Raw genomic sequence first — 26,302 nt, forward strand, 5'->3', positions numbered from 1 at the left:
TAAATAGCAAAAGAACATAACTCCCCACTTATCCCCAGTGGAATCTAGGGAGGGAGACCAAAGGAACTTCAAAACACATTCCTGTTGCCCCTCAAACATTGTACCCTGTCCTTTGTGCAAACTGTATCTGGCTAGTGCTTCAAGTATAATATCTATATTTATTACACGGCTTTGTTGAATAATTGATTCTGATTGGTTAATTACAGCATTCTACGGTCTGTTATTTCTTCAGAGCAGACCATTGCCATGTATAACAGACCTTTGCTATGGACGCAATTCTGATAGTGGATGCAATAAAATCATTTTTAAATCAATAAAATCGTTTTTAAGCCAGTAGTATGTGTCGAATTGTTGACTTTTTAGTATGAAGCTGTGTAATAAGTGGGATAATGTACATAATAATGCATTCATTATTGCAAAACAAACCCCTTCAGGATGATTCAAGACTCCTGAAACACCCTGTTGGGCTTATGGAATAATGACCTGCTCGCAGTACATTATCCCTCACATATATATTGTATAAACATGATAATCAGCAGCCAACCATTTAAAATAAATTTTTTCTTAACATTGTTTGGCTTCAGTTATTTTCAACCATGACTGATTTTAACAATAGAAAACATCAACAGAAAACATCAATACCTTAGATTCAGTTTACCAAAAGTCTATCAAAATGCTGTCAGTGAATTTGGCAACACCAACAATAAAAAATAAGAATGATAGTGTCTGTGTGGGAAGCTGCCATGGGATCATGTTTTTGCCATGGCATGAGCAACTCCAAGTGAGAGATTCAGGTGCCTGGAGGTGAGACTGAACCTCTGTGAACAGTACGCCCTCACAGTGAAGCTGCTGCTGGTGACTCCATCATATGTTAGAGCTTGACCATCTACACCTTCAAAGAGGCTTTTGGAATCCTGTCATAGTCCAGATGAGACTATGTGGGAAAGCCCTCTCTTCAATTTGATGTAGTGAACAGGAGCTCAGTGTTGACCAGTGATTAGTTGGAACAAGAAGACTGGTGGGCAACTCAGTCGTACTCTACAGGGTCCTCCAAATCTACCACTTTTTCCTGAAGATTAGATAAAAGATTGGATGATAAGTATAAACAGAGCGAAATTAAAGCTAAACTACTTTTAACATGGCCCACATAGGGCTCACACTCACACATGAGATCACACTCTTGGCTTTTTTCGAAGGAACACATATGGAATTATGTAGTAAACAAAAAAGTGTTAAACAAACCAGTCTATATTTTATATTTTAGATTCTTCAAGTAGCCAACTTTTGCTTTGATGACAGCTTTGCTTCATGAGGTAGTCACACAATAGTCCATAATCACTTTAGGACATGAAGGTCAGTTAATCCAGAAAATTTCATGATCTTTGAATGTATCATAAAGTGCAGTCGAGAAAAACAGCAAACGCTATGATAACTGGCTCTCATGAGGACCGTCTCAGGAAAGAAAGACCTGCGTCTGCTGAAGAGGATAAATTCATTAGAGTTACCTAGAGTGAGTCATTAGAGTGGCCTCAGGAACCACAAATTAACAGCCCCTCAGATTAGAGCCACATAAATGTTTCACAGTTCAAGTAGCAGAGGCATCTCAACAGGAGGAGACTGTGAATCAGACCTTTGTGATTAAATTGTTGCAAAGAAGCCACTACTGAGGAGGAGCAACAAGAAGAGAATTGCTTCGGCCAAGGAACAACAAGATAAGATATTCCTATATATTAGTCCCACGGCGGGGAAATTTACAAATCTATACTTTTGGTCTGATGAGTCAATATTTGAGATTTTTGTTTGCACCAGTCATGTCATTGTGAGATGCAGGAAAGGTGAGCTGATGGTTTCTACATGTGTGGGTCCCACTGTGAAGCATGGAGGAGGAGGTGTGATGGGGGCACACTTAACAAGCATGGCTACCACAGCATTCTGCAGTGACATGCCATCCCATCTGGTTTGTGGGACCCCAAACACCTCCAGGCTAAGTAGGGGCTATCTGACCAAGAAGGAGAGTGAGGCGTCACATGACCTGGTCCCCACAGTCAACTGACTTAAACCCAATTGAGATGATTTGGGAAGAGTTGGACTGCAGAGTGACGGAAAAGCAGCCAACAAGTGCTCAGCACCTCTGGGAACTCCTTCAAGACTGTTGAAAACCATCCAGGTCACTACCTCATGCAGCTGACTGAGAGAATGCAGAGTGTGCAAAGCTGTCATCGAAGCAAAAAATTGGCTACTTTGAAGAATCTAAAATATAAAACATATTCTCTTTTATGTTACTACATAATTCCATTGAAGACATTCTATTGAAGACATCAAAAACAAATTAATAGAAAAAAATAATAGATGTATTTACAGTGGGGCAAAAAAGTATTTGGTCAGCCACCAATTGTGCAAGTTCTCCCACTTAAAAAGATGAGAGAGGCCTGTAATTTTCATCATAGGTACACTTCAACTATGAGAGACAGAATGGGGGGAAAGAATCCAGGAAATCACATTGTAGGATTTTTAATGAATTAATTGGTAAATTCCTCTGTAAAATAAGTATTTGGTCACCTACAAACAAGCAAGATTTCTGGCTCTCACAGACCTGTAACTTCTTCTTTAAGAGGCTCCTCTGTCCTCCACTCGTTACCTGTATTAATGGCACCTGTTTGAACTCGTTATCAGTATAAAAGACACCTGTCCACAACCTCAAACAGTCACACTCCAAACTCCACTATGGCCAAGACCAAAGAGCTGTCGAAGGCCTGCACCAGGCTGGGAAGACTGAATCTGCAATAGGTAAGCAGCTTGGTGTGAAGAAATCAACTGTGGGAGCAATTATTAGAAAATGGAAGACATACAAGACCACTGATAATCTCCCTCGATCTGGGGCTCCACGCAAGATCTCACCCCGTGGGGTCAAAATGATCACAAGAACGGTGAGCAAAAATCCCAGAACCACACAGGGGGGCCTAGTAAATGATCTGCAGAGAGCTGGGACCAAAGTAACAAAGGCTACCATCAGTAACACACTACGCCGCCAGGGACTCAAATCCTGCAGTGCCAGACGTGTCCCCCTGCTTAAGCCAGTACATGTCCAGGCCCGTCTGAAGTTTGCTAGAGAGCATTTGGATGATCCAGAAGAGGATTGGGAGAATGTCATATGGTCAGATGAAACCAAAATAGAACTTTTTGGTAAAAACTCAACTTGTCGTGTTTGGAGGAGAAAGAATGCTGAGTTGCATCCAAAGAACACCATACCTACTGTGAAGCATGGGGGTGGAAACATCATGCTTTGGGGCTGTTTTTCTGCAAAGGGACCAGGACGACTGATCCGTGTAAAGGAAAGAATGAATGGGGCCATGTATCGTGAGATTTTGAGTGAAAACCTCCTTCCATCAGCAAGGGCATTGAACATGAAACGTGGCTGGGTCTTTCAGCATGACAATGATCCCATACACACCGCCCGGGCAACGAAGGAGTGGCTTCGTAAGAAGCATTTCAAGGTCCTGGAGTGGCCTAGCCAGTCTCCAGATCTCAACCCCATAGAAAATCTTTGGAGGGAGTTGAAAGTCTGTGTTGCCCAGCGACAACCCCAAAACATCACTGCTCTAGAGGAGATCTGCATGAAGGAATGGGCCAAAATACCAGCAACAGTGTGTGAAAACCTTGTGAAGACTTACAGAAAACATTTGACCTCTGTCATTGCCAACAAAGGGCATATAACAAAGTATTGAGATGAACCAAATACTTATTTTCCACCATAATTTGCAAATAAATTCTTTAAAAATCAGACAATGTGATTTTCTGGATTTTTTTTCTCATTTTGTCTCTCATAGTTGAGGTATACCTATGATGAAAATTACAGGCCTCTCCTTTTTAAGTCAGCCACCAATTGTGCAAGTTGCACAATTGGTGGCTGACTAAATACTTTTTTGCCCCACTGTATATAGGTATACTGCACACTCTTTCAGAGACCTTGAAATCTTAGCCTTGTGCCCTCAAATATACTGTATATAGGCTATATATTTATTTATTTACCAAAGTACAAAGTGAGAATCACACCAAGGTTGACCAACAGCAGCGTTTCAAATGTGGAAAAATCATATATTTCATGATAGTTCAAGTTTGAAGAATCACAATCGCAATTCACAGAAACGTTTAGCTTGTGTTCATGAGCGATAAAAGTTTGAAACGTTACTATCAAATCACTCACCCATCCTCCATGGCTCTTGACCCAGGGGGCAAAGGTCTCCATATAGCACTCTGCATAGCCTTGCATGCGCTGAGCTCCTGTGGCTGTCGCTATCCGACGTGACACCTCCATGGTGACAGCCATGCGCTGCAGCGTTGGACTAGCTGCTGGCGGCAGGGCCGGGGCCTCAGGCAGCTGGCTGCTGCTGTAAGTGTCCAAAAGCTTAGCAAATGATGCATAGGAAAGACGGTCCAGTCTGGAGCGTAGAAAGGGGTTTGACTGGATCTGGAAAATAAAAAATGTGCACATACATGAGCTTAGACAATACAGTAAACATTATTATATATTCAACTGTCTTTGTGTCTATTATTACTTTGTTTTCATTATATGTAAAGTATTGCCATAATTGTATTAATTCATGATTAAATATTTCTGCCAATAATTAAGAATGAATAATGGAGCTTTATGTGAGGCTGTGGCCTGTTTGTTTTGTTTCCCATATATGATTATGATTTATAGCGAGCATATTTTCTTTTGTCTTTGCATGTATTTAGTTTTGTGCAAGCGTTATGTAGATGAGCTATAAAGATGAGCCACACCTGTGGAATGAAGCATGCCTGACAAGCAATCCATGTGAGCAGAGCAAGAAAATAAAAGCATTGCTAGTGAGAGAGACAGTGGAGTAGGGAGCAACAGCTGCTGCAGTAGTGGTTTGTGCCATGAGGCTGGAGGGGAAGAACAGAACTGAAGAGGAAGAACAGAGCTGAAGAGGAGCATCTTGTCTGGCCTGTAGCTCCTTTGCATGGCCTGATGTTTGGTAGAGTTGCAGGTAGTAAACCCCCTACAGCCAGCATACATAAGGGCATCCCACCCCTCCCTGACTTGGTTCCTGCTTGACATTTACACAACTTATGATGAAGCACTACCTACCTTAGTGTTGATAGCATCTCCCTCCAAACAAAGCACTTGAACAAGCTGCTGCACCACTGCCTCTTGCTCGCACACTGCTAAAAGAAAGAAGCAACAAGTTCAAACAGCTCTTAGTTTGTGTCTACTTTTCACTCTTTTAGGTTAGCTTCAGAGTGGACATCTGTGGACGCTGCAGCTCAGAGCGGGTCAGAAGATCTGTCGTTCGATCCCTGGCTCCTCCAGTCCGCATGTCAAAGTGTCTTTGGGCAGAACACTGAACCCCAAATTCCTCCTGAAACATAGCTTTGGTGTGTGAATGGTTAGTTTTCTCCTGATGGCAGGGTTGACATCCTCCCGTCAGTGTATGAATGTGTGTGAATGGGTGGATGAAGTGTAAACACACTTTGAAGTGGCTAGAAGGGCACTAGTGTAGTCCATATACCATTTAGAAAGCTGCTCATTGTTGTCAGCTTATGGCTATAGGTGCCAGTGAGAAGATGAGATGCAAACCAGGTAGATGGTTGGAGTGTATTGGCCCCAGTAGTCATTCAGTTGAAATACACTGCTTCCTATTAGCGGAGCAGCCATTTGTTAGAAGCATGCGTGATTGTCTGCTTGTCGAGACAGAAAACTACTGGCCCGATTTTCATGAAACTTTGTGGATAGGTGGAGCATGTGAGATGGAGGATTTTTAGCTCACGAGTAGATGTGCATATCATAGATACAAACTATTAGCCGTGGAGGAGGTCTGTGTCCTCTGAGTTCTAGTTTTCATGTTCATTTCTATGGAAGTTTACAATGATTTTTTATGTTTTACAGTTTAGACCTTGCATTTAGTGGTATTGTTTTGTAGTTTGCTTTCATTTACTTGTCCTCACTGAAATCTTTATTGAGTTAAGTTTTATATACTGTATATACTGGACTTTTATGTCTGTTACAGTTTTTACAAATGGCTTCCACTAAACCCTCTAAGTTGTCGCGAGTGTCAGTCAGTGCATTCTATGAGCATACCCCTGCACAAGGGTGGGGATCATCACTCCTAAAACCCTCGGAATTTTGTTTAAAATGTTCAGCAGCCAAAAACAACAATTTTAAAGCATTTATAGATGAAATCCCAAATCAGTAGTTATGGTCAATGATGAATATGTATGCTTGATCAGCATACTTGCCAATCCAGACATCATAACCTAAACTTGGAGACCATGGTAATAAATACTCTGAACAAAACAAACATAATTATTGATTTCAGAGACTGCTTTCCTGTATTTTAGTGAATTTATGAAAGAATCCAGGAAATCACATTGTAGGATTTTTAATGAATTAATTGGTAAATTCCTCGGTAAAATAAGTATTTGGTCATCTACAAACAAGCAAGATTTCTGGCTCTCGCAGACCTGTAACTTCTTCTTTAAGAGGCTCCTCTGTCCTCCACTTGTTACCTGTATTAATGGCACCTCTTTCAGCAAACACTGGCTGTGGCTGTGCTCACTTTGTTGCTGGAGAGTGAAGCTTTGTTAGATTATTTTAATTAAGTTATTTTAGTTTAAAAAAAAAAAAAAGCAAGAACAAACGACCTGCAGTAGAAGTTGAAAACAAATATATGGTCAATGGCTATCCATATCTGGGGAAGGATGAACATCATGCCCAGCCACCAACTCTGAGCTTAGGAGGGAGTGTGGTGATGAACCTGATGCAGCCTTACCTAGGTGAGGGGAGAAACATCACTACAGACAACTTTTTTACATCGCTCCCCCCTGGCTCACAAACTCCTAGTAAGGAACACCAGGTAGGCACTGTGAACAGAAACAGGTGTTCACTCCCTCCTTCTGTGCATCAGAGAGCACAACTGCATGACATCAAAGTGGTGAGGAGTGACAAGGCAACGCTCACAATATACCAGGGCAAGGTGAACAAAAATGTGTGCATCCTCAGCATAATGCACCAGACGGTGAACGTGGAAAGTGACAGCCAGAAGAAAAAGCTAGACACCAGTGCACTATTATAACAAGAGCAAGGTGGGAGTGGATGTCTTGGACCAAATGGCCAGACAATACTCCACAAGAGCCACCACCTGCAGATGGCCAGTCGCCGTCTTCTACAACATGCTGAAATTCATAAAATTCTGATGTCATGTTATTTCATCCATTTTTACATGCTATTTTGAAAAAAGAAGCAAATATTCCAGTAACAGACTTCTAATTTGCAATTATAAAGCCTGCAGTTGTGCGAGGTCAAAATGACCTCACAGCCGTTCTAGTGTTAAACTACTATGACGCAGAATTCTACAACTCTGGAAATGTATTTCAGTGGCAATCATCTTCCGCATCCTCCATCACAATGATCGTTAAGCAAAAGGTAGAATTTAGTCATTTTCATTCTTAGGTAAGATGACAAAATTAACTAATTTAATTAATCCAGTTTCTATTTGACAACACTGTATAATGCAGTCATTACATGAGTGCTGCCTTGCTCTACCAGCAGTGGAATATAGATGGAGGGTGTGGTGATTAATAAATGTTTTCTCAGCTAGTCATATCACTGGTGTGATTGCTCTGAAAGAGCTGAGCCAGTCAGTGACAACGATAGTTCAACAAATGGACTTCCTCCAGGAAATCATATCGTTGTTTTGATGCTGCATAGTGGCACAAACTGCAGCCATTCATTTCACATCACTGGCTCCCACTCCACTTCACTGGCTCCTACTTCACTTCACTGGCTCCTACTCCACTTCACTGGCCCCCACTCCACTTAACTGGCTCCCATTTCACTTCACTGGCTCCCAGTTCATGTCAGATCAGGCTTTTAAAGCTGCTTTTCTTGACTTAAATTGTAAATCCAGCTCGCCCTGCATAGCTGTCTTATCTTATTGTACCTTATATCTCACGCACAACGTTCTCAGGATACAAGGTTCCCTTCTGTTCCCTGGATTAAAAAGCTTTCTGTTAACGTGTCCCTTTATTTTGGCATGGGCACCAGTTTAAGTTCATGCCCATGGGTGCCCAAATTAAGTGAATATCATCAAGGTCATCATTGTCACAAAATCACTTCTAATGACCTTGTGACAAAGTGGGTGAGCACTTCTCTTGATGTTCTCACCACTTGTCCCTGGATATTTCTATTTTCTTTCTATGTGTGTTTTGCTTTAATTAACCAGGCTGGTGTGGCCAGGCACTTACTATCCCGGGTGTATGTGTCAGGTTACATCTTGCATGAGGAACTTCAGTAAAACACAGTCATTTAGTTCAGTTATCCTTTTATTAATTTGCAGGTTTAATTATGGTTCAATTGGTCATTCCTTTGTTATACCTACCTTTTGTTTGTTCTGACTCACCATGTGTGAGGAGTGTTTAAGACGAGGCTGGCCACACACTTCCCCATTTTATGGTTTAGGTGATGTCAGCATGACATCATTGGGTCAGACCATGTGGAGGGGTTTTTTATTTGTTTCCTTTTGATAAATGATGGGTTATTAGACTACATAAATTGTTTTTGCTTGTTTAGTTTTGAGGGATTGGATAAAGGTTCCGAGGGTTGTAGTATGTGCTGTGATCCTTTATTTTGATTTGCAGATCAGTTGCAACTCGGAATACACGCGGCCCCCATGACCCCACATGGTGGAGCTGAAGTGAGCACAGGGGGGATTGGAAGCACTATTTAAGGAGTGAGAACTTGGATGCCGGGGGGCTGGAGGCTGGTTTGAGACAGGAGGGCTGTGCTGTGACAGAAAATATTTCCTTTTCAGTAGCTACAGTTTAATTTTGAAATAGTGTTTTTTTTTGTAAATAATTTTGTAATTTAAATGATTGAGCACTGTAAAATAAAAGTACCTCTTTTTGCATACAAGAAGTCTGCTGAGTCTGTCTGCTACCACCTTCCTTGACTACTTTGGCCTGACTATTCTACAAATGGTGGCAGTGGTGGTTCCAGGCCAGTAGGAAACAGCAATGCAGAAATCTTTGAGATTAAAGAAGCATCAATTGACGATGGACAATGCAAAAGACCAGGTTCCAGAGGATATACAACCACAAGGGGCATTCTGTGAGCAATCTACTGAGCCACATGACATAAGTGAACTTTCAAACCTGTTAAAGAGCCTGATGCAGCAACAATCTGATCGGGACATAAAATGGGAGCACGACAGGGAATGGCAGGAAGACCGCTGGAGAAGAATTCAACATCAATTCTCCCAGCTCCAGCTAGAGGTACAATCAGAACGCCAGGAACTTCAGAGGCTGATGGAAGGTGCAGCAGCTGAACCTGGAACTCTTCAGTCGACTGCAGAGCAGCCTGCGGTCCATCCTGTTCGGCAGGGACAGGACTCTTGGGAGGCAATCCAGTGCGGGTCACCGGGTGGAAAGGCCCCAAAATGCAGCCATTTCGTGAGGAGGAAGACATTGAACATTATTTAACAACTTTTGAGAGAATTGCCACAGCATGCCAATGGCCAAGGGAGGAGTGGGCACTTCATCTGGCCCCATTACTCAATGGTAAAGCACGTGCTGCATATGTAGCTATGGACTTTGATGAGACTATGGAATATGTAATGGTGAAGAAGGTAATTCTTGAAAAATATGAAATAAGCCCAGAGACTTACAGATTGAGGTTTCGCTCCACTACAAGAGAGGAAGATGAGACCCCCAAAGAGTTGCAGACACGCCTGAAAGACCTATATGACACGTGGATGGTCCCGAAAGAAAAAACAAAGGAGCAAATTGGAGATGCTATTGTGATGGAGCAGTTCCTGAGAGTCCTTAATCCTGATCTTCGTACATGGATAAAGGAAAGAGACCCAGACTCTTCAAAACAAGCAGCAGAGATGGCCGAAGCATTTCTTGCTGCCCGTCGCCCACTAAAAGGTTTTATAACAACTCCAGTCCCTTCATCAGTGAGTAAGACAGTGGGAGGGAATGGGCAGAGATTCAGAAATGTAAACCAGTTCAGTACAACCAGTACAAACAGTCGAGTCAGGGAATTTAAGCACAGAGGCCCCCTAGTGTGTCACTCTTGTGGTAAACCTGGTCACTTTAGGGCAGATTGTCCACTACAGCCAGTTAGCAAAACTTACATGTGCTGCTCACCACATGCTGGGAATCATGGGAAAGATGGTGGGGAGGTTTTAGCATCCCCTAGTGACCGTGAGCGCACTACTTGTGTCTTTATTGGAGATAAGCCCTGTGTTGCTCTGTTAGATTCAGGTAGTAGTCGCACCCTTGTCAGGCAGGATTGTCTTCCCAGAGATTTTATGTGCAGTGGTAAAGTTAAAGTTTGGTGTGTTCACGGTGATAAGGTTGACTATCCACTTGCTAATGTTAATATCCAAGTTGAGGGCCAGCAGTACTTACTGTCAGTGGGAGTAATGAATAAACTTCCTTACCAAGTGGTATTAGGCTGGGATCTTCCCATCCTTGGTGATTTACTATCAAAGAGGGAGGAAAATGATCCCTGTGTTCCATGCGAGGGCATGATGGCAGTCACCAGGTCTAGACACAGTGAGCACCAATCAGAGCCAGGTTTAGGTTGGAATGAATTGCCATTTGCAAGCAGTGAAGTTCCTGAGGTTGAGGGATCTAGACAGTTTGGTGCAAAGAAGAGCAGAGTACAGAGGAGACAGGATAAAGCGAGAGGGACAAGGATTGTTGAGTCAGTGCCAGAACCAGACAATGTTGACCTAATGGTGGTACCAAGCGACATAGTTCAGCTTCAAAGGCAGGATCCATCTCTAGCACCTTTATTAGCAAAGTGTGTTCCTAGCTCAACCGAGGTTACAGAGGAAGTCAGGGAGATATTTCTCCTAAAGGGTGAGCACCTGTATCGTCGCAGTAAGGTGGGAGACCAGTTGGTGGTGCCAAAAAGTTTAAGGCCATTAGTCTTGCAGCTAGCTCATTCTGTACCTTGGGCAGGTCATTTAGGACAACTCAAAACCTTCTCCAGAATGTTAACTCGCTTTTATTGGCCGCAGCAATTTGCTGACACAGTTACATTTTGCAAATCATGTCCACAGTGCCAGTTAACAGCACCAGGAAAGAAAAGTGACAGGGCTCCACTCATTACAATGCCGGTAATAGACATCCCCTTTTCCCGCATTGCCATAGACATTGTAGGCCCACTAGAGAGGAGTAGTGCAGGGCACAGGTATATTTTAGTAGTCTGTGATTATGCTACAAGGTATCCTGAAGCATTTCCTCTAAGAAAGGTCAAGGCCCGCCAGATTGTTAACTGCTTTGTACAAATGTTCTCGAGGGTTGGGATTCCCAAAGAAATAATCACTGATCGGGGGTCCAATTTTACATCTAACCTCCTGAGGGAAGTGTACAAAATGCTGGGGATCAGAGGGGTCAAGACAAGTCCCTACCACCCACAGACAGACGGTCTCGTTGAATGCTTCAACAAAACCCTGAAATCCATGCTGAGGAAGTTTGTGGAAGACTCAGGGGCTGACTGGGACCAGTGGTTACCATTTCTACTTTTTGCGTACAGAGAGGTGCCACAAGCCTCAAAAGGCTTCTCTCCATTCCAGCTTCTGTATGGTCATGCAGTACGGGGTCCACTGGATGTGCTGAAAGAGGCCTGGGTAGGACCAAAACCTGAAAAAAGGTGTAAAGTGCTGTCGTATGTATTAAAGATGAGAGACAAGCTTGAGCAGTTCCAGGATCTGGCAAATGATAATCTGATCAGTGCTCAGGAGCATCAAAAGCAGAATTATGACAAAGTGTCTCGCCAAAGGACTTTCCAAGAGGGACAGAAAGTTCTGCTTCTTCTCCCAACATCAGAGAGCGGTCTCTTAGCTAAGTGGCAGGGGCCCTATGTGATCAACAGGAAATTAGGCCCGGTCACTTATGAACTTAACATGCCAGATCGTCACAAAAAGCACCAGGTTTTCCATGTAAACTTGCTTAAAGAATGGCTGGATAAACCTGCATCATCAACACAACTGTGGGCTCGCACTGTGGTTGGGGAAGAGGAACCACAGGAGCTGTTCTTTCCGGCTGGAGTTGAAGAGCAGTCATTCCCGGAGCTGAGTCATCTGCTTCCAGACCAACAGGAGGAGCTAGAGGTCATCATGCCTGCTGAGCTCTTAAGTACCAAGCCGGGTTGTACAAACATCATTCAACATGAGATACGTCTCCGTTGTTCCAACCAGCAACCCATCAGGGACACCACCTCCAGAGTTATAGCTAAGCTGATGTCTGCACTGAAGCAGGAGGTGAAGGACATGCTTGCCATGGGCGTCATTGAGCCATCAAGAAGTGAGTGGTGTAGTCCAGTGGTACTTGTCCCCAAGAAAGATGACATTAGACAGAGATTTTGTGTTAATTTGTCTAAACTGAATGCAGTCTCAGCTTTTGATGCCTACCCTATGCCAAGAGTAGAGGATTTGATTGAGCGCTTAGGAAAAGCCAAATATCTCACAACTCTTGACCTTTGTAAAGGGTACTGGCAGGTGCCATTGAGTGAGTCTTCTAAAGATCTGACAACATTTAGGGTCCCTAGTGGACTTTATCGTTTCAGAACGATGCCATTTGGACTGCATGGAGCTCCAGCTACGTTTCAGCGGTTGGTGGATGAGGTTCTGAGAGGAGCCGATGGCCATGCAGCAGCCTACATTGATGACATTGTTGTGTTCAGTGAGACCTGGGATGAGCACATTCAACACCTGTCAGACGTCCTTCAACGGATCCTTAAAGCTGGACTTGTCATGAATGCACGTAAATGTCACATTGCCAAGACTGAGGTGGAGTACCTTGGTTATATCATTGGGGGTGGGGTCATCCGCCCTCAGGTAAACAAGATTGAAGCCATAGCTGCTTATCCTCCTCCAACCACGAAAAGGAAGGTAAAATCGTTCCTGGGTTTGGCCGGCTGGTACCGTCGGTTCATCCCCAATTTCTCTGCTAGGTCAGCTGTTCTCAGTGACCTGACCCGTAAATCTAGTCCTATAAAGGTCAAATGGACTCCAGAGTGTGATGCGGCGTTTGCGGACTTGAAAAACTGTTTGTGTAATGAGCCTGTGTTGCAGTGTCCAGATTTCAACCGTCCATTTACAGTGCAGACAGATGCGTCTGGAGTGGGACTTGGAGTTGTGTCACTGCAGGGCGAGGGAGAAGACCAAAGGCCAGTCCAGTACATAAGTCGCAAGCTCTTCCCAAGGGAAAGGAGGTATTCTACCATTGAGAAAGAAGCCTTAGCAGTGAAATGGTCTCTGGACACACTGAAGTACTACCTGATGGGTGATGAATTTGTGTTGGAGACTGACCATCGTGCATTACAATGGATGAACAAAATGAAGGATTCCAATGCAAGGATTGCAAGATGGTATTTGTCCCTGCAGCCTTTTCGTTTCAGGATCCAGTACAGACCAGGACATAAGAATGTTGTGGCTGACTTCCTGTCCCGTTCCTTTGAGAAGTGACTCTCTTAAGGGGGGTGGAGTGTGACAAAGTGGGTGAGCACTTCTCTTGATGTTCTCACCACTTGTCCCTGGATATTTCTATTTTCTTTCTATGTGTGTTTTGCTTTAATTAACCAGGCTGGTGTGGCCAGGCACTTACTATCCCGGGTGTATGTGTCAGGTTACATCTTGCATGAGGAACTTCAGTAAAACACAGTCATTTAGTTCAGTTATCCTTTTATTAATTTGCAGGTTTAATTATGGTTCAATTGGTCATTCCTTTGTTATACCTACCTTTTGTTTGTTCTGACTCACCATGTGTGAGGAGTGTTTAAGACGAGGCTGGCCACACACTTCCCCATTTTATGGTTTAGGTGATGTCAGCATGACATCATTGGGTCAGACCATGTGGAGGGTTTTTTTTATTTGTTTCCTTTTGATAAATGATGGGTTATTAGACTACATAAATTGTTTTTGCTTGTTTAGTTTTGAGGGATTGGATAAAGGTTCCGAGGGTTGTAGTATGTGCTGTGATCCTTTATTTTGATTTGCAGATCAGTTGCAACTCGGAATACACACGGCCCCCATGACCCCACATGGTGGAGCTGAAGTGAGCACAGGGGGGATTGGAAGCACTATTTAAGGAGTGAGAACTTGGATGCCGGGGGGCTGGAGGCTGGTTTGAGACAGGAGGGCTGTGCTGTGACAGAAAATATTTCCTTTTCAGTAGCTACAGTTTAATTTTGAAATAGTGTTTTTTTTTGTAAATAATTTTGTAATTTAAATGATTGAGCACTGTAAAATAAAAGTACCTCTTTTTGCATACAAGAAGTCTGCTGAGTCTGTCTGCTACCACCTTCCTTGACTACTTTGGCCTGACTATTCTACAGACCTTGCAATGCTGCAATGAAATTCAACACTGCACTGCTACTAATTCTAAAAGGCATAGAATAGCAGCACACAGTCTGGATCGGGCAGTATTTACATAGGCCATTGGTCAAAACATAACACTATGTTATAGTGTGGCTCAGAGGTAGAGTGGGTCGTCCATTAATCAGAAGGTCGGTGGAAGAACCCTGGCTCCTATGAGTCTATATATATAGTCTCCACCAGCTTAGATTCCTCCTGAATGAATGATGTGTGAATGGGTGAATGATGAAAAGCCTTTTGAGTAGTCGAAATGACTATACATATAAATACAGACCATTCAAATACAGACCACATGTCACTTGTGTGTATAACAGTGCAGCCCATAGCAAGCATTTACTTCTTTATTTGTTTACTTTTTTAACTGCCTTCCTGTTGGTGCCTTTTCACTGGTTTTGGAGCATGTGTCGGTCAGTCTCACTACCCAAGTTAAGTTATGCTGCTGTTTTAATAAGATCACTTTATTTACATAAGCGTTATTGCTGGTGATTTGCTCCAAGTATTTTGTTTGCTCTTGTTGACACAATCATGACACTTGCAGCACACTGATGAACAGAAGCAAAATGCTTTGAATAATTTGAAAGAACAAACAAAGCCATCTTTAAGAGCTTCAGGGTCAAATCTCAACTGACATTGGGGTTACTTTTCTGACTTAATACTGCAACCCCTGAAATGGAGCAAATGAGCATTCCCGTCGCAAAGAAATTAACATTATTGTAGAGAAGTGCACAGAGAAAAAAAACCTACTGCTCATGTCAACAAACCCAAAGAACTTGTGGTTGATTTTAGGGAAAAATAGACAAAGACACACACGAGTCTCTGCATAAGCGGAGCTGCAGTGGGGCAGCTGAACGGGTACCTGCACAGAGCCCAAATGATATAAAAAGTGCACATCAACCCCAGAAACATCCTGTTCAACCTGCTGCCACTTGGCAAGAGATATTGGAGTATCTGCTGCCGCAACGCCAGACTAGTCTCTGGGATTCCTCAACTCTACCTCATCTTTAGCAACCCACCATGACAAAGGCATGAAACTTTCTATTATGCTGGTTTGTGTGTGTGTGTGTGTGTGTGTATGTGATTACCTGGTGAAGGCTTGACTGTTGTGGGACTCTTTATACTGCCAGACCTCTGGGCAATCTTTTCCAGTTTCTCTGCTACTTCATCATAGAACTCAGGAGGGTGGTCTATATTGACATGGACCATAACACCACAAGTACTTTAGATGGAAACCTTAATATTTTAACTAAACTTTTACCACTCTCTACTGTAATCACATCAATAAGTGTGTTCACATGTACAAGCAATAACACTTGAGCTTTCTAAGAGTTTGCCAGTCAACTTCATTAGAGTAATTATTAATTATTAGTTTCCAAACAAATGAAAAAGCAAGCATTTATATTTGAACATTAGGCTTAGCAGCAAATAAGTGAACTACATCTACAGCTAAAGCTGGTTTGTGCTGTGTTAAAGTGCAATGGTGGTGCTTACTGGGAGAGGTAATCGTTGGCGAAACCTCCTGTTCTTTGTCAAGCAGCAGTGTGGAAGGCCTCTGAGGATTCGGTGATTCGTGCACGTCTTTGTGCTTCTCTTTGTCTGACTTTAACTTGAAGAACTTGGAAAGCCTTTTTCTAAACTTCTTTTGGTTTGGCTTCTTCTGCCGTTTCTTCTCACTGTCATCTTCTGATGTAGATGAAGGGGATATGACATCATCCTGTGGGAGCAGGGTCTTATTATGTAAGTGTGGAGGGGTGGCTGGTTTTGAGCTGGCGCGGGAGAGAGGTAAGTAGCACCAGCGCACCTGGGAATAGGTGCAGTAAATTGCCTCTCTCCCTATTTATGCGGTGGCACGCCAGGACCTGAGGAGGGGAAACATACAACCAGGAAACACGAGTCCCGGACATTCAGCCGTGCCTGTGCTAAGGGGCAGGCGGCCCGAACTTCAACGCGTTAAGTGAACTGTGTGAGAAAAACAAAAATAAACAGAATTGTGAGTCGGATCGTCTGGTGGTGGTCTGTGAGTGCTGGGGAGTCCACGGAGAACGAGATCTCATGTTACACTGGCGCCCAACTTCCCAGCGCTCGGAGATGACGGATCATCAGGAGGACCAATCAGCCCAGCGCAGGACGACCCGCAGACATTTCTGGGGATGTTTGAGGCGACGGCGGGGGCGTGCGGTTGGCCAGAGACTGAGTGGGCAGTCCGCCTGCTTCCCCTGCTTTCGGGAGAATCCCAGACTGCGGCGCTCAGCCTGCCGGTGGCGGACCGTGGGCTCTATGACGCCGTCAGAAAGGCAATACTGGACAAGACGGGCTGTTTGCCGGAGGACCACTGGCGCCACTTCCAGGGAATACGGCTGGGTGACGGGGATCGGCCCTTCGGGTACGCGCTGCAGCTCCAGGATGCCGCAACCAGATGGCTGCAGCCGGGAGAGACCGCCGGAGAGGGGCGGCTGGTGGAGACCATCGCGTTGGAGCAGTTTGTGGAGGGGCTCCCAGCGAGGACGGCTGCGTGGGTCCGCTGCCACCATCCCGCTGATCTGGGGGTGGCCATCACGCTGGCGGAGGATCACCTGGCCGTGCATCCCCGGAACCAGGGGGATGGCCAAGCTCCGGCGGCGGAAAGACCCACCCCCGCTCCCCGTAAGAGGAGCTTCGCCCCACTGGCGCAGCGGGGAGACCCAGCCAGCACCATCGCTCCAACAGCCAGCAGCACCGTCCCTCGGCTCTCCCTTCCGCGGGACCTGGCTGGTACCAGCGCCATCTCGATGTACGTCGCTGGTGTGCATCCTGCCCTGAATGCCAGTTGGTTAACCAACCAGCCATCCCAAGAGCACCATTGCGCCCATTACCACTGATGGAGGTCCCGTTTGAGCGCACTGGCATGGACCTCATCGAGCCATTTAACTGGAGTGCACGCGGCTATCGCTTTGTGTTGGTCCTGATGGATTACGCAACGCGATACCCGGAAGCAGTGCCGCTGCGCACCATCTCTGCAAAGAGTGTGGCGCAGGCACTGTTTCAAATAATCTCCCGAGTGGGGATCCCGAAAGAGATCCTCACTGACCAGGGCACCTCGTTCATGTCACGAACACTGAGAGAGCTTTACGGATTATTGGGCATTAAGTCTGTTTGTACTAGTGTCTACCACCCTCAGACCGACGGGTTGGTAGAGCGGATGAATAAGACCTTAAAGTCCATGATCCGTAAATTTATTCACGATGACGAACTGGGGCAAATGGCTAAGACCCTCTGTTGTTTGCAGTGCGGGAGGTGCCCCAGGCCTCCACGGGATTTTCTCCCTTTGAGCTGCTGTTTGGCAGGGCGCCTCATGGACCGGGTGCTGCGTCCGCACGCCGTATATGCTGCCGCCTACCTGGATGATGTCATCATCCACAGTGACACCTGGGCGGAGCATGTGCGGCGGGAGTCCCTGAGGCAGGCAGGGCTCACAGCCAACCTGAAGAAGTGTGCGGTTGGACGGAGGGAGGTACGGTATCTGGGGTACCACTTGGGTGGCGGACAGGTGCGGCCGCAGCTAGACAAGACCGCTGCGATTGCAGCCTGTCCAAGTTCAAAAAAGAGGTCAGACGGTTCTTGGGGCTGGCGAGGTACTATCACCGGTTCATACCGGACTTCGCGGACCTCACCAGTCCCCTGACCGATCTGACCAGAAAAGGTGCCTCAGAGCCGGTCCAGTGGACGGAGCGGTGCAAGCGGGTGTTTGAGAGGGTGAGACAGGCTCTCTGTGGGGGGCCACTTCTGCACACACCTAACATCTCTCTCCCCTTTATGTTGCAGACTGTTGCCTCGGACAGAGGGCTGGGGGCCGTTTTGTCCCAGCAGGTACGGGGAGTCGACCGCCCCGTGCTGTACCTCAGTAGGAAGCTCTTGGAGAGAGAGAGCAGGTACAGCACGGTGGAAAAAGAGTGCCTCACCATCCGGTGGGCGGTCGGCGCTACCTCCTGGGACGTCCATTCACCCTCTGTTCGGACCATGCCCCGCTCCAATGGCTCCACCGCATGAAGGATACCAACGCCCGGATCACCCGGTGGTATCTGGCTCTTCAGCCTTTTAAGTTCATGGTGATCCATAGACCGGGGGCACAGATGGCTGTGGCCAACTTCCTCTCCCGCCCCTCGGGGGTGGGGGGGGGGAGTGGGTCCCTGGCCTAAGTCGGGCAGTGGAGGTATGTGAAGGGGTGGCTGGTTTTGAGCTCAGCTGCAACGGAGAGAGGTGCAGGGCTGGCCCGGGAGATGGCGCGGGAGAGAGGTAAGTAGCACCAGCGCTCCTGGGAACAGGTGCAGTAAATTGCAGTAAGATATATCAGACAGATACCGTCATGAGGTAGAAATACAATACTGATATAGAGAAACATGATTTACTGTGGGAATAGTCTAAAATGTTCTCGAACATACAGTTTGTCACACTAAATGTAAAAGCACAAAATCTCTATCTCAATCTTTCTCATATTTTCTTCTTTTATATTTCTCATCTTTCTAAATCTTTTTTAATATTTGTTATATCCCTTGTTTTTGCACTACATCTGACACAGTGATCAATAACTGTTTTCCAATGGGTTTGGAGGTGAATGAGACAAAAAAGAGGCAGTTTGATGTCGGCTCGAAAAACGGAAATGACCGTCAGGGGTTGGAAGCCCCCCTCCCCCACCGTTTTTGATGACAACTGTTTGGTGGCCAATTAACCACATTAAAAGTGATCAGGAACTGTTTTCCAACGGGTTGGGAGGTGAATGAGACAAAAAAGAGGCAGTTTGACGTCGGCTCGAAAAAACGGAAATGACCGTGACCCCGGGGTCAGGGGTTGGAATCCCCCCTCCCTCTCTGACCCCTTTCCTTCTCTTGTTTTTCTTCCCTATGTCCTCTCTGTCTGTCTTTCCCTCACACACATCCCTGTTCCTCCTCGTCCACATCGGGTCTCTCTGACCCCTTTCCTTCCCTTGTTCTTCTTCTCTTTATCCTCTCTGTCTTTCTTCCCTCACACACACCCCTGTTCCTCCTCGTCGGCATCGGGTCTCTCTGACCACTTTCCTTCCCTTTTCACTTCTTCTTCTCTATGTTCTCTCTGTCTCTCTTTCCCTCCTCCTCCTCCTCCTCCTCCTCATCGTGCCCAGGTCTCTTCGACCCAGCTCGGTGATACTGTTGAGAGAGAGAGAGAGAGAGAGAGAGAGAGAGAGACCAGGCAACGGCAGCGAGAGGTAAGTACGAAGCAAGAAGAGGAGGAGGATGAAAGCACCAAGTGGCCAGCAGCCGCAAACGTCTCTGCCACGAGGCGAACCCCGCTCTGACTCCAAGGAAGAGGAGGATGAAAGGACAAAGAGACGGCAGCAAGAGGACAACACGTTTTTATTTTTTGATTTTTGATTTTACTCCGAGCACGGAGGAAGAGGAGGAGGAGAGGATGTAGCGACTGCAATTACAGCGAGAGGTAAGTACGAAGAAAGAGGAGGAGGAGAAACGTCTCCGCTGTGAGGCGAACCCCGCTCTGACTCCGAGGAAGAGGAGGATGAAAGGACAAAGAGACGGCGGCAGGAGGACAACACGTTTTTATTTTTTGATTTTTGATTTTTCTCCAAGCACGGAGGAAGAGGAGGATGAAAGAACAAAGAGACGGCAGCAGGAGGACGACACATTTTTATTTTTTGATTTTTCTCCGAGCACATTGGAAGAGGAGGAGAGGATGTAGCGACTGCAACGACAGCGAGAGGTAAGTACGAAGAAAGAAGAGGAGGAGAAACGTCTCCGCCGCGAGGCAAACCCCGCTCTGACAGAGGAAGAGGAGGATGAAAGGACAAAGAGACGGCAGCAGGAGGACAACACGTTTTCCTTTCCTCCTCCGACAGATCCCGTCCCGGCGTTGCCCCCCCTGCTGGAGCCTCCCACTTCGGCCCAGGCCCGGGCTCGGGCCCAGGCCCTTGCTTCCACAGCCCCTGTCAAACCCATCCCCGCAAGTAAGAGGAAGAGGTGTCAGGTCTGCCCCTCCAAGAAGGACTGTAAAACGCACAACGCCTGCCATCGCTGCGAGAAATACATATGCAGAGGCTGCGCGCTCCTGTACTGCCCTGCGTGTGCCAACTCCTCATCATCCTCCTCGGAGTGTGGGACAGTTTGAACCAGTGCGAGGACACTGGGTGTATACGGAATACGAAGGGCAACGGGAGGGTTAAAAGTGACCAGGAACTGTTTTCCAACGGGTTGGGAGGTGAATGAGACAAAAAAGAGGCAGTTTGATGTCGGCTCGAAAAACAGAAATGACCGTGACCCCAGGGTCAGGGGTTGGAATCCCCTCTCCCCCACCATTTTTGATGACAACTGTTTGGTGGCCAATTAACCACATTAAAAGTGATCAATAACTGTTTTCCAATGGGTTTGGAGGTGAATGAGACAAAAAAGAGGGAGTTCGTGCCACTATTTGGTGGCCAATTAACCACATTAAAAGTGTTGTTGTTTCTGCACCTTCTGTCTCTTCTGTTGCTGTAACAAGTGAATTTCCCTGGTGTGGGATAAATAGTCTCTCTTATCTTAAGTTTGTAAAGGGATATTGTATGAATATTATATAGAGCTTGGAATGATAAAGAATTAGTGTGCCAAGAAAAAGTTTGTGTAAATCAGAATCAGTTCAAAAATTGTAATGTGCATCCTTCAGTCAAACAGGATTTATTTGTCTTAGGGCTGATGGGTCTGATTTAATAATTAACCCCACCATTTTAATCATTTACTCATGGGTTTATCCATATTTTGCCACTATATAATGCGGAATGGCTCTGCAGGTAACAGCTTGCTTTGAGCACTTCCTTGGGTTATGATCAGGATTATCAGACCAGACAATGGCATTGCAAAAAATGCTGGCTAGCTAGCTGGAAACATGTTGCCCTTCGCCTGCAACAACTGATATCCAAGCTATCTGGCTTAGTACCTAACTTACTAACCAGACAATATCAACTCCTATGTTACAACTGACTGCAGAGCATGCCTCTTTTGGCACGCAGTTTATGCTCTGACAGAGAGGGACTGTATCAAAGTGGATGGTGTGGCATCGCTAATACAATTATTTTGTCTATTTTGGAAACATCAGAGATATTCATGTGTTATCGAAAATAGTTTGGGTTTCACCAAGACCATTTGTATACCAAGAAACAATGGAAATCTGATCAGTAGCTGAGAAATATGTTGCTCTGGACAGAGACTGACAGACAGGTGAACCAACCGCTGCTGTGCATCTTAAATTAACAAGCAAAACAAAATACTCCACTTTCTTACTTCTGTTTGGTGGGACAGTTTTGCCCTGCTGTCCCTGTCCACTGAGGGTTTAGGGCCTTTAGCAGAATGGCGTGTTGTGTTACGCAGAGGCAGCTGCTTTATGAGGTCCTTGAATCCAGTCTTCTTCTCTTCAGCTGAACTGTCATCATCCTGAGAATCCCACCCATCCTTTGCTTTTGGTTGTGGGTTGGAACTAGCATAGGAAATCAAGATTTTCATTTCAATGCACCCATGTTCATAATAAAGTTGATTTCCATTTAATTTCCTGTTTGGCATTGTCAGCCAAAATAAACCAAATGACACCTTGAGATGGGCTATATTGACATTTGAAATGAGTGATGACAGAGAAGAAGGAACCAAAGGTTGACGTATTCAAGTAAAACCAAAAAGCATGTTTTACTACATCTAAATGAGCTGCTGCACTTGTGCTGTATAACAGGGATAAAGGTTGGTAAAACAATTTCAAACTATGCTATGAAAGGAGTCGGAGTGCAGTTGGATGCTGGGTACGTTCAGCTTATTCTCAGAGCCATGTCTGATCATTTCATCAATTTTCATATCTCACTTCATGCTGACTCATTTGAATGAAACTCTCCGACCACTGGATGTGAAAATACCAAACAAATGGAAAACTTGTATTCACATAATCCAAGGGTTCTGGCTTGCAAATCATGAAACTGAGATCAGCTTAATACTGAGAAAGCTTTTGGTTGCTTTGAGTGGAATTGCTTGGAAGTGGTAATTTGCTGTCACATCATTACATGGCTTAACGGTCTTTTTTTTTTTTTTGCCTGCTGTACATTCCAACAATGCTTCTTCATCTTCTCCCCCCTATACACAGACGAAGTAGACAGGTGTTCTCTTTTTTCTCCTCTTTTACAACTGAGATTGAACGTAATCCTGACAAATATTCAGCCGTTACATGCTGTGTGCATGGCTGACACCAGGGTTGTGTTGTTGCCGCACAAAAAAGCGCAAACAGAAGACAATGACAGAACCCGAGAATGGTGAGGTACATTACCTGTGCTTGGTGTGATCTATGTAGGCACCTCCCACTCTGCCAGGCCTATCTTTCTGCGGAATGGAAAGGGTCCGATGGAGGAAAGCTTGGAGGACTAGATTAGTCTCAGCCTTGATCTCCACCAGAGAGATGGAGGAGATGGAGGAGATGGAGGAACAGCGGTCTGCAGACTCTGACATTTCTAACATAAATAGAAGGACAGTTTACCGGAAACATTAGATATGGTGGTGCAGCAGTTTAGAGATCCAGAACAGGGCAAGTCATGTTCTGTGCACTTATTCTATCCAAACAAAGAAAAAAATTTTACTAAAAGACTAAAAGTTCTTTTTCTGACTGACCACTTTGACTATGTTACAAAGAAAAAAGTCATAATATTCCAATTATCAAGTCATAATATATTTTTTTATATTACCGTTTTTATATATTATATAACTTCTATCATTTAAAGACAAAATTATTATCAAAAAATATCAATAGTTAAACAGTAATATGTTCAACCACTTTAGTCATTCTGGTAGGTTTTGGATGCAACTGCCTAGAGAGAAATTCATGGTCCTCAGAGAATTCTCCTCACTTTGATCCACTTACATTTCTTCTAATGCCACCATTTATGTTATTCATCTTTTATTCAACTAGGCAAGTCATTAAGAATAAATTCGTATTTACTATGGCAGCCATAAGGTTCACATTGGTGGTTTTGAATGTCTCAACAACCATTGCAGAAACTGCCATCAAACTGGCCATGGATGTTCCAAACAGTATAAGTACGGGTGTTTTTATTGCCAGAAATTTGGTTGTGTGTGCAAAAAACGTGAGGGTGTGCTAGGTGTGGTGGTGATGTGTGTGAATGTGCGTGTGAACATAGTGTTGCACAGTGTGTGTGCAGAGTGACAGATAAGAAGGTGAGAGTGACATATGCAGAGGAGGTTCATGGCAGGACAGGAAAGCAGCCTCAGGAGCAGGACTGTAAATAAAGGACAAAAAGCAATGAAAGTGGAGCAGAATGATAAAAGAAAGATGTGGGCAGAGAAAAAATAAAAAGTTGGTGGCATTGACAGAAGAATTAACAAATGCAAGATCTGAAGTTAAATCTCAAACTGAGAGGATTCAAATGACTGTTAAAGCAGCTGTGCATCATCTTTATATGATTATATTATACACGTGCAAGTCAATAGTCAGCATGTGTTGGATGATACTAATAAGAGCCACAGCCAAATGGTAGGATTTCAATCAGATAGGAGGGAAAAACTGACATTTTGCTCAGAAACCATGGCTGGAACTAAACTTTCATTTTTCATGTCCTTTTCATATGCGACAATTAGGCAACATATGAAAGATGGGGGAGCAGGGTGTTGGGCTACTTTTTTAGACAGGGGAGTCCTTAAAGAGTTCTGGCGAGTAGGAGTAAGGGCTGGCTCAGGCCTTAGACCAGCCCCTAGTTATGCTGCTATAGGCTCAGACTGCCGGGGGACTCCTATGGTGCACTGAGCTCCTCTTTTCTCTATCCTCCTCTTCCTCTTCATCATTATGTCTCATGTCAGCCAAATGTCTGCCTCTAACTTGCTATCTTCCCCGGAGCCTTTCTGTGCTTTCTCATCTCTCAGGTTCCTGTTGATTCTGTGGATCCTGGTCCTGGTTCTGCTGATGTGGTCCTCGGGTTCCTGTGGGTCCTGGTCCTTGTCCTGCTGATGTGGTTCTCCATCAGCCAATGGATGTGCGTCTGTCCAAGGCTACAGCCTGTCCGTCCTTGGGAGCTGGATCTCTCCTTCACTGTGGTGCTCCCGGAGGTTTCTCTTTTCCCACTGGGTTTTTTGAGTTTTTCCTTCCCGAAGAAGGAGGGTCATAAAGGGCAGGTGATGCCTCGGACTGATCCATTGGCCTCATCGACTGCTGGACTCTTTATTAGATTGTTTGTTCGCTTACACTTCTTGTTTATTTCAGCGAACTTTGTAAAGCACTGTGAGACAACTCTGTTGTGATATTGGGCTATACAAAATAAATTGAATTGAATTGAATTGAATTGGGCTTTGGAAATCAACTGGAGGATGGTGGAAGTGTGGTTTGAAGGGAAGGAATTTCTGGTTGTGAATTATTACAATTCCCTGTAAGTGAATAGAATTGAACGACCTTGTCTGAAGTCAGGCACATCCAGTAATTGTCAAGACCTACTATTCGAAATAATAGCGATACACGACACACAAGTAATACAACAAGGCACTGAGGTCACGTTCCTGCTCAGGAGCAGGCATTCTGTGTAACAACAGAGCTGACAAGCGTGCAACGCTTAACAAGCTGTTAAATCAGTATCAGTAAACTCAGAGGGCAGTGTATGGAAGAGAATCAATAAGGAATGGCAGCAGAGCTGGGATCAGGTGATAAGAGAGGAGATTAACATTTCAGTTGAAGCAGAGTGGGTAAAGTGAGAAATACGAGAGGAGGCAGAAATATAATATATAAGATATAATTATGACACAGTAATCACAACAGCAGACCATTCTACTACAGTGCAATCTCTTTCTTATATTTGTATATACTGCATTGCTTTTTTATTCTATTTTATATTATATTCTACTTATACAGGCACCTGTTGTTTAACTTATCTTTGCACTGTCGTTCTTGTTCTTTGCTGCTGCAAATTTGCAAATTTCCCCAATGTAGGACGAATAACGCTTTATCTTATCTTATCTTACATTACGGGGAAGCATCAAACCGCTCTTTGTGAACATTGTGGAGTGCTGCAGAACTGTAGAACATGTGGGTGCTAGTTGCATGAAATATATCGAAAGGCAAAATATGTTTGGTGAGCTTCCTCAGGAGCAGCAGACAGAGCTCACTACGTCCAGAAGATGGCACTGTGCAACGCCAATGAAACAAACTACCGTGAACACCTCAAAGAAGAAGAAGAAGCAAGAGAAGGAGAAGAAGTAGAAGAAGAAGAAGAAGAAAAAGATGAAGAAGAGGTCCGGACCGGAAGAGATGGCGCCGGGGCAGAAGAATCCGCACCGGCCGGCCGGACGGGGCCGGGGGGAGGGAAACACTCCTCTGAACACCCCCAGCCACCTGCAGACTGTAACATGACTGCGCTATATTTTAAACATACATATAACTACTAATATAATATAATATAATATAATATAATAATACGAGTGACCGCGAGACGCCGAACATATTTCCCTTTTTAATGGAGACACAAAGCAAACAAACGTGTTTAATAGTTGTAGAAGTGTAAACGGAGGCTTCTAACGAATCTCTGTAGAGTGAAAAGTTTCCAGCCTTCACCACACGAGTTAATATTGAGTTCACCAAAACATTTCAGTAACTTTTATGTGACGTAAACGGAGCTTAACTCCCGCGACACTTATCTTAGTACCTCAGCGGTGTTCCGTCCAGCTTCCCGCGGGATCCACTCCTGTCGCAGCTCCGCGGGGAGGAGCGTCTGTGCTGCTGCTCTGCTGCTCTGCCCCAGGTCTGTCATCCACCTGATAGGAATACCTTTTGTTGTCACTGTATCCAGTGAACCCCTCCGGCATCGATACCAGAGGCATCAGAAAGAGAAAGAAAAAGAGAAATGTATGTCCTAACTGGCATCATGT

General features: G+C 44.9%; 1 protein-coding gene across 1 annotated transcript; it reads right to left on the bottom strand.

Annotated features, from left to right (window-relative positions):
- Positions 1 to 1,001: 1,001 nt before the first annotated feature.
- Positions 1,002 to 26,302, bottom strand: bcl2l12 (BCL2 like 12). The gene is made up of 8 exons (XM_070848326.1): positions 26,080 to 26,302; positions 22,710 to 22,890; positions 21,689 to 21,881; positions 15,900 to 16,122; positions 15,494 to 15,595; positions 5,114 to 5,190; positions 4,205 to 4,468; positions 1,002 to 1,069 (listed from the first exon to the last, which is right to left on the bottom strand). The coding sequence occupies exons 2-8, from the start codon at positions 22,886 to 22,888 to the stop codon at positions 1,028 to 1,030; spliced, it is 1,080 nt and encodes a 359-aa protein (XP_070704427.1). The 5' UTR covers positions 22,889 to 22,890; positions 26,080 to 26,302; the 3' UTR covers positions 1,002 to 1,027.

Source organism: Pempheris klunzingeri, chromosome 17, assembly GCF_042242105.1.
Source record: "Pempheris klunzingeri isolate RE-2024b chromosome 17, fPemKlu1.hap1, whole genome shotgun sequence".
In the NCBI taxonomy this organism is placed as follows: Eukaryota; Metazoa; Chordata; class Actinopteri; order Acropomatiformes; family Pempheridae; genus Pempheris; species Pempheris klunzingeri.